This window comes from Schistocerca gregaria, chromosome 2 (genome assembly GCF_023897955.1).
Source record: "Schistocerca gregaria isolate iqSchGreg1 chromosome 2, iqSchGreg1.2, whole genome shotgun sequence".
Taxonomy (NCBI): domain Eukaryota; kingdom Metazoa; phylum Arthropoda; class Insecta; order Orthoptera; family Acrididae; genus Schistocerca; species Schistocerca gregaria.
The window spans coordinates 99372159-99386697 of NC_064921.1; the positions used below are offsets into that span (position 1 = coordinate 99372159).

Consider the following 14539-nt stretch of genomic DNA (forward strand, 5'->3'; position numbering starts at 1 on the left):
TCAGTGCTCAAAGAAGAGAGATACGCTTGAAGTTCTCCGAGGCTACAGATACTGCAATGAGAAATAACTCACCGGGCAGTTCAGTTGAAGAGGATGGTCATCTCTAAGAAGGCCAGTCACATAAATTGAAAAGAAAAACATAGGTACAAAAACGGTAACTGAAAAGAAACCACGAGTAACAGAAGAAATACTTCAGTTGATTTATGAAAGAAAAAACTACAAAAATGTTCAGTCAAATTCAGGAATACAGAAATGCAAGTTACTTAGGAATGAAATATAAAGGAAGTGCAGTGAAGTTAAAACGAAATGGCTGCATGAAATATGTGAACAAATCGAAAAAGAAGTCATTTTCGGAAGGACTGACACAGCATATAGAACAATGAAAACAGCTTCCGGTGAAATTAAAAGCAAGAGCTGAAATATTCAGAGTGAATTGGGAATTCCACTATTAAATGCTGAGGAGAGAGCGGACAGGTAGAATAAGTACACTGAATCCCTCTGTGTGGGTGAAGGCTTTGTCTGAAGAAGTTATGGAAGAAGAAACAGGAGTCGTTATAAAAGATATAGAAAATCCGTATTAGAACCAGAATTTAAGAGAGCTTTGGAATACTTAAAATCAAGTACGGCAGTAGGGATAGTTAACATTCCATGAAAATTTCTAAAATCGCTAAAAGGGACAACGAAACGACTATTCACGTTGGTGTGTAGAATGTATGAGTCTGGCGATATACCATCTGGCATTCGGAAAAACATAATCCACACAGTCTCGAAGATTGCAAGATGAGTATCGCACATTCAGCTTAACAGCTCGTGCATCCGAATTGATGACCATAATAATACATAGAAGAATGGAAAAGAAAACTGAGGATGTTTTATATGATGATCAGTTTGGCTTTAGGAAAGCTAAAGGCACCAGAGAGGCAATTCTGACGTTCCGGTTTACAATGGAAGCAAGACTTAAGAAAAAGCAAGACACACTCGTAGCATCTGTCGACTTCGAGCGTTATACAATATCAAATGTTGCAAGATGCTCGAAATTACGAGAAAAAGAGGGATAAGCTGTAGGGAAAAGTGGGTAGTGTACAACACATACAAGAGGCAGGAGGGAACGGTAAGAGTGGAAGATCAAGAATGGAATGCTCCGATAAAAAAGGGTGTCTCTGCTGTTCAATCTACACATTGAAGAAGCAATGACGGAAATAAAAGAAAGGTGAAAGAGTGGAATTAACATTCAATGTGTAAGGATATCAGTGATGAGATTGACTGATGACATTTCTATCATCAGTGCAACTGAGGAAGAATTACAGATTTTGCTGAATGGAATGAACAGTGTGATCAATGCAGAATTTGGATTGAGAGTAAATCCAAGAAAGATGAAAGTAAAGAATAGTTGCAGACATGAAAACAGCTAGAAACTTAACATGAGATTTGGTGCCCTGCTGCATCATAACGCCCGTATGCACACTGCCAAACACAAGAAAGCTACGCTTGAGCGATTTCTTTGGAAAGCAATGCAACAACCTCTTCCAGCCTGGTTCTTTCACCGTGTGATTTGAACATCTTCGACGACCTGAAGAAAGACATGCGTGAACACGGTCTTCAGTCGGTCGAGGAAGTGCAAGACACGATGCAGTTCAGGATCCGTCTGCGGCCGACGCCTTCTGAGAAACAGGAATTGATTGTGTTCCAAAGCGTAAATGTCTTAACGTGTGTGTTGATTACTTTTGAATGAAACCATTCCATGGTCACGCGGTGATGGGTGTTTGGTTTTCATTTGACTGCCCTTCTGATCTTGTTTGATGTTAGAGCTCATTTTATTACTTATCTTCAAATCACATTAATCATGAAATGGAAACACAGCAACAGAACGTACCAGCGTGACTTTAAACACTTCGTTACAGGAAATGTTCGCAATCTCTTCCGTTAGCGAGGATACATGCATCCACACTCTGTCGCATGGAATCCCTGATGCACTGATGCAGCCCTGGAGAATGGCGTATTGAATCACAGCGGTCCACAATACGAGCACGAAGAGTCTCAGTACGGATACGAGTTCTGGACAGTGAAATAGGTGATTCATTTTAAATAGGGTTGTGGAGAAGTAACCTGAGGATTTCATGACCCAAGAAAGTAAAGAATAAAACAATCCTCGAAAATATACATACCGAAAAAAGTTTTGCATCACCCCGCTTCCTACAACTCCTGAAGATAGACGTTCACTGTTGATATTGTATCACAGACACAGTCCCGTTGACTGTTCAAAGATGTCATTATATCCACCCAAAGATGAAGACAACTATGCATGAGCAGTGCCTATTAGACGGAGGGGATCCGACAGCGGATCAGTTCCAGTCATTCTACCAGGAAGGAGGTAAAAGGCTCTTGTTGTCTGTAGTTCAACGATGCCTAGACGGTCAATACCGCGGTTCGATCTTGTATACATTGTTACTTTGTGACAGGAAGGTCCATCTTTGCAACCTCAACACCATGCAGTAAGGAACATATGATCCCAACAACACGCCGAATGGACCGCTCAGGATTGGCACCACGTTCTTTGCAACATTGAGTGTCGCATATGCCTCCAACTAGACAATCGTCGGAGACGTGTTTGGAGGCAACCCTGTCAGGCTGAACGCCTTTGAAACACTGCCCAGCGTGTGCAGCAAGGTGAATATTCCCTGCTGTTTTGGGTGGTATTATGTGGGGCCGGCGTACGCCGCTGGTGGCCATGGAAGTCCCCGTAACGGCTGTACGACACGTGAATGCCATTCTCCCACCGACAGTGCAACCATATCGGCAGCATATTGGCCAGACAACCGTCTTCATGGACGACAATTCGCGCCCCATCGTGCACATCTTGTGAATGACTTCCTTCAGAATAACGACATCGCTCGACTAGAGTGGCCAGCACGTTCTCCAGAAATGAACCCCATCGAACATCGAACAGACTGAAGCGCCTAGAGCCGCACGGCCACACCGGCCGGCCCACCACCTATGAATGTCTCGCTGTATGGTGGTACAAAATTGAATGTCTGGTTTTCGTGAATAAAAAAAAGGGCGGAAATGATGTTTATGTTGATCTCTATTCCATTTATCTGTATTGGTTTCGGAACTCTCGGGACCGAGGTGATGCACAACTTTTTTAATGTGTGTATAAAATATATGCTGTTTTTGTAGGCCAATGCACTATACATGAAACAGGGTACTTTGGGTGTATCATCATGTAAGTAAGCTGTTTAGGTTTTTTTATTGGTAACGCCGCCACCACGTAGCGCTCTGTATAAAAATCACTGGCTGTGCCGTGCGCAGTCTGTGTTTAGTTTGCATTGTTGTCTGCCATTGTAGTGTTGAGCAGCGGCAGCTGGATGCTAACAGCGCGTAGCGTTGCGCAGTTGGAGGTGAGCCGCCAGCAGTGGTGGACGTAGGGAGAGAGATGGCGGAGTTTTGAAATTTGTAAGAATTGGTGTCATGAACTGATATATATATATATATATATATATATATATATATATATATATATATATATATATATATAATGACTATAAAGGTAAATACATTGTTTGTTCTCTATTAAAATCTTTCATTTGCTAACTGTGCCTATCAGGAGTTAGTGACTTCCGTAGTTTGAATCTTTTAGTTAGCTGGCAGTAGTGGCGCTCGCTGTATTGCAGTAGTTCGAGTAACGAAGATTTTTGTGAGGTAAGTGATTTGTGAAAGGTATAGGTTAATGTTAGTCAGGGCCATTCTTTCGTAGGGATTTTTGAAAGTCAGATTGCGTTGCGCTAAAAACTATTGTGTGTCAGTTTAAGCACAGTCTTGTATAAATTTTTCAAAGGGGACGTTTCAATCAGAGAAAAAGACTCGTTAGAAATGCTGTAATGTCCATATGAACTGGACGTCATAGACATGGAGGAAAACCAAGGAGAAATTTGATGGAGGACAACAGAGCAAGCACTGGAAGGACCCTGGAATAACTGTGGAACATAAGAAGGTCTAGGAGTGCATGGAGGAAATTCGTTCTTCAACAGGAAAATTACCTAATACATCATAGCAACAACAAGCACTATTCTTTATCCGATGGAGTGGCATTTTTCTGTACCGTTAGTACTGAAATTAATCTTGTATAACGGTGAAATTTTAATCAACACGACTCGCAGGCTGGAAATACTGGAGAATAAGTTTGGTTTCATTCGGTCAGGGTGTCGACGGTGTGACATTTTTCGTTTCCGTCAGCGTACATATAGACTGGGCACAAACAGTAATAAACTACCAGTGAGAGGAAAGGAGCGGCTATGGTGTCATATGGACATACGGCCAAAAATACTTTACAAGGGAGATACGCCCACCTGAAAGTAGCGTAGGGGTTTCAGTGATAGAAAGACACATGGGAACACGCCAGGCAAGTGGGAATGTCTGTAAAAGTGTTTTAGCTCCACACTCAATAGGACAATGAGTTGGAGCACCATCACGTAGTAGCCACAATACCGATCCTACGACGAAAGACACGTCTTCCAACAGGGGAGGAACGGTCACTCGCAGTTAGTACAGGTTTTCCTCACTTGTAAAGCATTGGGGAAGGATGACTGGTCCCACGAGGCGGTTGACAATTATGCTCATTGAGGCTGGACCGGTGTTGATGGTTCGCTGCCACTACAGCACGGGGAGCTTATCCCATAAGTCGGTGTTGTCAACTATATTGCCTCTCGTAAAGACAGTCTCGTTGGTGCAATGGCATATTTGGCCAAAAGTTCCCTTCTCGTGAGTTCGGCCCCTGGTGCTTGTCTTTTTTATTAGACACCACTTGGACCACTTACGCATCGGTGATGGTGTAATGGTTATTAGAACAACGCATACACACAGCCCTGAGCGCAGAAAATTCCCGACCCGGCCGGGTATCGAACCTGAGGCCTCTTGCTCTGGTGTTAGCAACGTTACCCTGAAGACAACAAGCTGCTGATGGCTTCATCTGTGAATAGGATGGATGACAAGACTCCAGGACGGTGGTGTTCCGCGCGATGAGCCGCAGAGGCACGTCCAGACCAAATAAAGTCTAAAACTCTTATAATTTTTCTAACGTTCTTTGCCTGTCTAGATCGTAATAATACATTACTTTGCAACTGATTAAGAGTTACTGCTGCAGATCACTCATGGTAGAGGTTCCGTCTCTACTTCACTGTACGCTACAACACCATCGTCTGAAAGTGTACCTCGGAACTTGCTCACTATAGAGCGAAGTTTTAGGTACACTGTTGGTTACACCAACGAGGTAGCAAGTGCAATTCTGAACCTTTCTTATTAAGAAGAGTACAATGTTGACATGTCCTCGTTACGAAGCACGCCCATGAAAAGTATATAAAATATAATAATGAAATATATAACTTTTATATCCTTATCAGTGACGGGTTACACTTAGTACCGAGAGTATGTCGACGTTCTGGTGCACTTAAGCGTGGTACAGAACTGCATTTTGCAAACTCGTTGGTATAGCCAACAGCGTATTGAATGCTTGGCTCATTAATGATCACCTACCGAAATACACTTCCACTGTACCTAGACACAGAACCTCTCGCATGAGTGATCTAAAGGTGGTCGTCTTACAACCAAAATTAGTTGTCAGTTGGTATAAAAATATTGTAGTGGTTTTAGGAAAACGTCACCTGATGACGTCAAGTCTTACTAGGTCTTACTAGCTCAGGAGAAGTTCTGCACGCATTGTTGTTTCACAAGGTCGTCTCGTTTATCCTATAGTGGCGGACCACTTCTCTAGTGTTGACACTGTGTTCTTTGTCGAAGGTCTTTTCTCCACCTGCGTGCGTACCTTCCTTGCAAGGCATTTCGGGCCCTAATACTGCTTATTCTCTCAGGGATCAATTCCTAAAATTTGACCCTATTTATTAAAATCACCTTGCGGACGTAATCTGTTATGTCGGATCATAATTTCGAAGACATCCGTAACATCACTTGTTTTTTTTTTCTTTTTCAGAACCTCCTCAGATAGACCCAATATCGACAAAGCCGGACCTACAGAGAGGAATGCGGACGCACCTGTCTTGTATCGTCAGTAAAGGCGACCTCCCGATCGAAATCCGCTGGCTGAAAGACGGCGCGCCGGTCCCGGAGGACGAGGAGGTCTCCGAGAAGACCATCGACGACTACTCGAGCACGCTCAGCTTCCGCAGACTCGCCCCCAGGCACGCCGGCAACTACTCCTGCCACGCCGCCAACGCCGCAGCCTCCGCCCACTACACTGTGCAGGTTACGGTGAACGGTAAACACTGGCTCCACTGTGTATATGCCGTTGCAAAGTTATGCAGATATTTACCTAAAAATGTCACAATCATTAAATCATCAGCAAACCTTACAGGGCTTCTTTTCTTGTCTCTGAAGCTTAATTTCCTTTTCAAATTTGTCTTTTGTTTCCCTTACTGTCTTACTCAGTATAACATCGACGAAATGCTTCACCCTATCTCAGTCCCTCTCAGTTCTTTTTTCCTATTCATACCCTTCGAATCTTGTAGGTAGTCTGCTATTTTTCTGCCTCATCAACCGTCTATCTTGTTTGATGCATTCCTCCCAAAATTCCTCTCTTGTGCCCTACTCTTCATCTCAGAGTGGCATCTCCATCCATCGTCCTCAATTATTTTTATACAGCAGTGGAAATCAGTATAAACGCATAGACATGTGTATGAAAATTAACACCCTCGGCTTGAATAGTTGTGCGTAGTGTACACACAGTACTACGAGATCCAGCGTACAGACAAATGCAGTCGAATAGTATCGAGTTTGATGTAAGTAGTACAGTATATAACCAGAGATAAACGACTCAGGTGATGGAGGGTGTAACTCAGTATAAAGGCAGTCGGCTCTGTGTCCGTTGTGCCTGTACTGCACATAGGAAAAAGATACCGTTAACTTCAGTATGTGCTGTGTACATAAGCCACGATTGTTGTTGTTGTTGTTGTTGTGTTCTTCAGTCCTGAGACTGGTTTGATGCAGCTCTCCGTGCTACTCTGTCCTGTGCAAGCTCCTTCATCTCCCAGTGCCTACTGCAACCTACATCCATCTGAATCTGCTTAGTGTATTCATCTCTTGGTCTCCCTCTACGATTTTTACCCTCCACGCTGCCCTCCAATGCTAAACTTGTGATCCCTTGATGCCTCAAAACATGTCCTACCAACCGATCCCTTCTTCTAGTCAAGAGCCGGCCGCGGTGGTCTCGCGGTTCTAGGCGCGCAGTTCGGAACCGTGCGACTGCTATGGTCGCAGATTCGAATCCTACCTCGGGCATGGATGTGTGTGATGTCCTTAGGTTAGTTAGGTTTAACTTGTTCTAAGTTCTAGGGGACTGATAACCACAGCAGTTGAGTCCCATAGTGCTCAGAGCAATTCTTCTAGTCAAGTTGTGCCACAAACTTCTCTTCTCCCCAATCCTATTCAATACCTCCTCATTAGTTACGTGATCTATCCACCTTATCTTCAGCATTCTTCTGTGACACCACATTTCGAAAGCTTCTATTCTCTTCTTGTCCAAACTAGTTACCGTCCATGTTTCACTTCCATACATGGCTACACTCCTCCAAATACTTTCGGAAACCACTTCCTGATACATAAATCTATACTGCATGTTAACAAATTTCTCTTCTTCAGAAACGCTTTCCTTTCCATTGCCAGTCTACATTTTATATCCTCTCTACTTCGACCATCATCAGTTATTTTTCTTCCTTAATAGCAAAACTCCTTTACTTCTTTAAGTGTCTCATTTCCTAATCTAATTCCCTCAGCATCACCCGATTTAATTTGACTACATTCCATTATCCTCGTTTTGCTTTTGTTGATGTTCATCTTATATCCTCCTTTCAAGACACTGTCCATTTCGTTCAACTGCTCCCGCAGGTCCTTTGCTGGATTTTAATTCCACTCGTGAACCTTTCTTTCCTTTCCGTCATTGTTCGTTCGATGTACAGATTGAACAGTAGGGGTGAAAGATTGTATTTCTGACTTAAACCCTTTTTAATCAGAGCATTTCGTTCATGTTCATATGGGACAAACGGCTCTGGGCACTATGAGACTTAACATCTGAGGTCATCAGTCCCCTAGAACTTAGAACTACTTAAACCTAACTAACCTAAGGACATCACACACATCCATGCCCGAGGCAGGATTCGAACCTGCAACCGTCGCGCGGTTCCAGACTGAAGCACCTAGAACCGCTCGTTCAACCGGGCGGCTCGTTTTCGTTCTTCCATTCTTATTTTTACCTGTCCGTCCTTGTGCGTGTTGCGTATTAACGTCTTTCACTATAGGCTACAGCCATTTTATTGAGAATTTCTTGATTCTTACACCATCTTACATTGTAGAATGCTTTTTCTAAGTCGACAGACAATGCATGAACGTGTCTTGAGTTTTCTGCTTTTGGCTCCATTATCAAGCGCAACGTCAGAACTAATTTTCTGATACCTTTCGTAAGGCCAAACAGAATGTAACTGATCCTCGAGTTCATTTGGTATTATTTATAAAATGTTTATATAAGGTGATCATCGGCTAACATCAAAGAATTAATTTTTTCTCTTTGAAGTGTAATCTCCTTTCCTAATTTCTCCTTTTTTCCCATTGCTGCCTTGATGAATGTCAAAACTGAATAAGACTGGAGTAGGTTGCGACTGTGCCTCACTCCATTCTCAACTACTGCTCCCTTTTCATGCCCTTTCATCCTTACAAGAGCAGTCTGATTTCGGTTTGAGTTGCAAATAACCTTTCCCTTCCTGTATTTTATCCCCATAACGTATCCCTGTAACGCAGAATTACAATCCATTTCCAGGCATATTTTGCTGTGAACTTCCATTTCTTGACAGGTATCACATACTTAAATGTATACCCCTGACCTTCCCGTTCTAATCAGGAATCACATCCTGGTGTATGCCCCTTACTTAACATTCACCATGTCTAATTGTTTATTTCAGTTTTATTCGTATATGCCCTGTGGAAGATAACACTGTGAATACTGCAAGACATGCAGAATCTGTGGAGAAAGCAGCTCCCCTCGCGACTCAGATTACAGGTGTTCAACTGGTGTACTGTTTGTTCCTGCTTCTATACCCAGAAAGGTGCAACGGCAGCGGCCTGCTTTGCAAATCTGTTCACTGGGTTGCCTACCTGCTAGCGCGTACTAATGCTGTGCAACTATACGATGAGGATGATTTGTTTAAATGTTCTGACTCGCCTGCCACCTAGAATTACTGCATTTACTAGGCAGTCTTGTATTTCAATAACCGTTTAAATTTTTGTCGAATTGTTTGTGCTCTCTGTAGATTAATTCAGACGTTCTTTGCACAACAGTTTTTAGCATGGATAGGGACTGCAACTGCTGTGTTCGGATGCAGGCTCAGTTGGCATCCCTTCGTTCCCAGCTTCAGGCAGTGTTGGCTTCGGTCACACAGCTTGAGGCTGTTGCCAATGGGCATCACTGTGGGTCCGGATGGGGGTTTGTCAGGGACGGCCAGCTCGTCCCACGCATCCTCCGATCGGACTACGACTGTGGCTACCCGGGATACTGCCCACATTGAGGCTGATCCCTCACCTGTGGTAGAGTGGGAGGTCGTCTCGAGGTGTGGAAGGGGGCGAAAGACATTCCAGAGGGCTGAACGAAAGGCCTCTCTAGTTTGTCTGATGAACCGGTTTCAGGCTCTGTCTCCGGCTGATACTGATGTTCGCCCGGAGATGGCTGCTTGTCCTGTTCCAGAGGTTGCCCCTCAGTTTGTAAGATCCGGGCAGTCGCAGCGGGTGGGGTTACTGGTAGTTGGGAGCTCCAACGTCAGGCACGTAATGGGGCCCCTTAGGGATATAGTAGGAAGAGAGGGGAAGAAAACCAATGTGCACTCCGTGTGCATACCGGGGGGAGTAATTCCAGATGTGGAACGGGTCCCTCCGGATGCCTTGAAAGGTACAGGGTGCACCCATCTGCAGGTGGTCGCTCATGTCGGCACCAATGACGTGTGTCGCTATGGATCGGAGGAAATCCTCTCTGGCTTCCGGCGGCTATCTGATTTGGTGAAGACTGCCAGTCTCGCTAGCGGGATGAAAGCAGAGCTCACCATCTGCAGCATCGTCGACAGGACTAACTGCGGACCTTTGGTACAGAGCCGAGTGGAGGGTCTGAATCAGAGGCTCAGACGGTTCTGCGACCGTGTGGGCTGCAGATTCCTAGACTTGCGCCATAGGGTGGTGGGGTTTCGGGTTCGGCTGGATAGGTCAGGAGTCCACTACACGCAGCAAGCGGCTACATGGGTAGCAGGGGTTGTGTGGCGTAGGCTGGGCGGTTTTTTAGGTTAGATGGCCTCGGGCAAGTACAGAAAGGGCAACAGCCTCAAAGGGTGTGGGGCAAAGTCAGGACATGCGGGGATCAAGCAGCAATCGGTATTGTAATTGTAAACTGTCGAAGGTGCATTGGTAAAGTACCGGAACTTCAAGCGCTGATAGAAAGCACCGAAGCTGAAATCGTTATAGGTGCAGAAAGCTGGCTGAAGCCAGAGATAAATTCAGCCGAAATTTTTACAAAGGCACAGACGGTGTTTAGAAAGGATAGATTGCATGCAACCGGTAGTGGCGTTTTTGTCGCTGTTAGTAGTAGATTATCCTGTAGTGAAGTAGAAGTGGATAGTTCCTGTGAAATATTATGGGTGGAGGTTAACTCAACAACCGAGCTAGGTTAATAATTGGCTCCTTTTACCGACCTCCCGACTCAGCAGCATTAGTGGCAGAACAGCTGCGAGAAAATTTGGAATACATTTCACATAAATGTTCTCACCACATTATAGTCTTAGGTGGAGATTTCAATTTACCAGATATAGACTGGGACACTCAGATGTTTAGGATGGGTGGTAGGGACAGAGCATTGAGTGACATTATACTGAGTGTACTATCCGAAAATTACCTCGAGCAATTAAACAGAGAACCGACTCGTGGAGATAACATCTTGGACATTCTGATAACAAACAGAACCGAACTTCTCGACTCTGTAACTACAGAACAGGGAATCAGTGATCATAAGGCCGTTGCAGCATCCCTGAATATGGAAGTTAATAGGAATATAAAAAAGCGAGGAAGGTTTATCTGTTTAGCCAGAGTAATAGAAGGCACATTTCAGACTACCTAACAGATCAAAACGAAAATTTCTGTTCCGACACTGACAATGTTGAGTGTTTATGGAAAAACTTTAAGGCAATTGTAAAATGCGTTTTAGACAGGTACGTGCCGAGTAAAACTGTGAGGGACGGGGAAAACCCACCGTGGTTCAACAACAAAGTTAGGAAACTACTGCGGAAGCAAAGAGAGCTTCACTCCAAGTTTAAACGCAGCCAAAACCTCTCAGACAAACAGAACCTAAACGATGTCAAAGTTAGCGTAAGGAGGGCTATGCGTGAAGCATTCAGTGAATTCGAAAGTAAAATTCTATGTACCGACTTGACAGAAAATCCTAGGAAGTTCTGGTCTTACGTTAAATCAGTAAGTGGCTCGAAACAGCATATCCAGACACTCCGGGATGAGGCTGGCACTGAAACAGAGGATGACACGCGTAAAGCTGAAATACTAAACACCTTTTTCCAAAGCTGTTTCACAGAGGAAGACCGCACTGCAGTTCATTCTCTAAATCCTCGCACAAACGAAAAAATGGCTGACATCGAAGTAAGTGTCCAAGGAATACAACAGCAACTGAAATCACTCAACAGAGGAAAGTCCACTGGACCTGACGGAATACCAATTCGATTCTACACAGAGTACGCGAAAGAACTTGCCCCCCTTCTAACAGCCGTGTACCGCAAGTCTCTAGAAGAACGGAAGGTTCCAAATGATTGGAAAAGAGCACAGGTAGTCCCAGTCTTCAAGAAGGGTCGTCGAGCAGATGCACAAAACTATAGACCTATATCGCTGTCGTCGATCTGTTGTAGAATTTTAGAACATATTTTTTGCTCGAGTATCATATCGTTTTTGGAAACCCAGAATCTACTCTGTAGGAATCAACATGGATTTCGGAAACAGTGATCGTGTGAGACCCAACTCGCTTTATTTGTTCATGAGAAAATATTAGATACAGGCTCCCAGGTAGATGCTATTTTCCTAGACTTCGGGAAGGCGTTCGATACAGTACCGCACTGTCACCTGATAAACAAAGTAAGACCCTACGGAATATCAGACCAGCTGTGTGGCTGGATTGAAGCGTTTTTAGCAAACAGAACACAGCATGTTGTTATCAATGGAGAGACGTCTACAGACGTTAAAGTAACCTCTGGCGTGCCACAGGGGAGTGTTATGAGACCATTGCTTTTCACAGTATATATAAATGACCTAGTAGATAGTGTCGGAAGTTCCATGCGGCTTTGCGCGGATGATGCTGTAGTATACAGAGAAGTTGCAGCATTAGAAAATTGCAGCGAAATACAGGAAGATCTGAAGCGGATAGGCACTTGGTGCAGGGAGTGGCAACTGATCCTTAACATAGACAAATGTAATGTATTGCGAATACATAAAAAGAAGGATCCTTTATTGTATGATTATATGATAGCGGAACAAACACTGGTAGGAGTTACTTCTGTAAAATATCTGGGAGTATGCGTGTGGAACGATTTGAAATTGAATTATCATATAAAATTAATTGTTGGTAAGGCGGGTACCAGGTTGAGATTCATGGGGAGAGTCCTTAGAAAATGTAGTCCATCAACAAAGGAGGTCGCTTACAAAACCCTCATTCGACCTATACTTGAATGTTGCTCATCAGTGTGGGATCCGTACCAGATCGGGTTGACGGAGGAGATAGAGAAGATCCAAAGAAGAGCGGCGCGTTTCGTCACAGGGTTATTTTGTAACCGTGATAGCGTTACAGAGATGTTTAGCAAACTCAAGTGGCAGACTCTGCAAGAGAGGCGCTCTGCATTGCGGTGTATCTTGCTCGCCAGGTTTCGAGAGGGTGCGTTTCTGGATGAGGTATCGAATATACTGCTTCCCCCTACTTATACCTCCCGAGGAGATCACGAATGTAAAATTAGAGAGATTCGAGCGCGCACGGAGGCTTTCAGACAGTCGTTCTTCCCGCGAACCATACGCGACTGGAACAGAAAAGGGAGGTAATGACAGTGGCACGTAAAGTGCCCTCCGCCACACACCGTTGTAGATGTAGATGTAGATGTAGATGTAGTGATAAGCTGTACAACTGCATCGCAGCGTGTATTATGAAAAACTTGGAGCGATTCTCTGCCCACTGCTAAGTGTCATTTTACTGTATCTCTTGTAGTTTTCACAGTAACTTCTGAATCCTTGGAGGTATTTATGAATAACACTCTACTTGCTAGAGCAGAATGCGACTAGAGTTAATAAGCATGGCAGACTGGCTCTTCCCCTGTCACCAGAGCCGCCATCTTGGAAGCGTCAGCCCAAGGACACTCAGGTGGAGGCCGGCAGATCCGTGACGCTGCCCTGCTCTGCGGACGGTTCTCCTGTGCCGAGAATTCTCTGGAAGAAGGATTCCGGGTCCTCGCCACCAAACTTCCAGGATGTGAGCATGCTCATGTCCAACTACAAGTAAGTTGAACACACCTACTGGGATAATAGAGGGTGTTTTGCTCAATACACAAGCGCTGTGTCTGGTATTGAGCAGGAAATGATAACAGGAAGGCAGTCTCCAAATATCGCATGGGCTGTAGCTCGTGACTTGGGCTTTGCTACATGTCGAATTCATTTCAGCACAACAGGACAAGGAATGACAGCCTTCAATTAAAGTCCGAGAAAACTGATGTGCCATTTAGCCCTTCAGAGTAGTCTGTCAGTAACATCAGTAGCATGATTGTGTCAGTAGAAGAAAGTAGCGGCAATGTACCGACTGCCCAGTATAAATACTGTTGCTCAACTGCTGCTCAGTGTCACTACTAAAAATCTATCAGGAGATTGTATCTTCACAGGTGACATCATTTATAAATATCAACTTTCTATACATTTGTTTATTTATTCTTTCATGCGACATATAATAAATCCGTCCTCAAATTCAGAGGAAGAGGAGATAAACCACTTTGGCAGGTGACTATACATACATTGTTGCAGCGTTCAAGCTTTGAGCAGTTTTGAGTAGTTGTGCTGAAGCCGTCATTGGTTGGTGTTCGTATACCATGGACATACGATTTAAAATATTCCTGATTACTGCCAATTAACGGTTTTTTGAGTCTCACGTTACCAGAAATGAGTAAAAACTTAATGATGCAGACAGAACGGAAGGAAATCACTTTGTTTAGTACGATTAAATATGAAGTTTCAGTGTTAAAAATTCGGACAATAATCATCTCACACAGTAGCTTGTCGAGTGTGATGGGAATAGTGCAGTCTACCTTCGAGGAATAAATGATTGAGTTTTCACGTAGATTGTGTTTGAAGATTATCAAACAGATCCTTTTGTAAACTACATCCCTAATAAGCGATTCCGAAGAAAATGAAGAAATCTGACGGGTGAAAAAACAACAGTGGGTATAACTATAACGGCTACTACACACATCAAAAA

General features: G+C 44.0%; 1 protein-coding gene across 1 annotated transcript in view; it reads left to right on the forward strand.

Annotated features, from left to right (window-relative positions):
- The window catches only part of LOC126335651 (Down syndrome cell adhesion molecule-like protein Dscam2), a 176618-nt gene extending 163042 nt beyond the window's left edge, over positions 1–13576 (forward strand). Inside the window, exons 13-14 of the mRNA XM_049999107.1 lie at positions 5984–6268; positions 13401–13576. Of these exons, the coding sequence (XP_049855064.1) occupies positions 5984–6268; positions 13401–13576 (461 nt within the window). The remainder of the gene's footprint in view (positions 1–5983; positions 6269–13400) is intronic.
- The last annotated feature ends 963 nt before the right edge of the window (positions 13577–14539 follow it).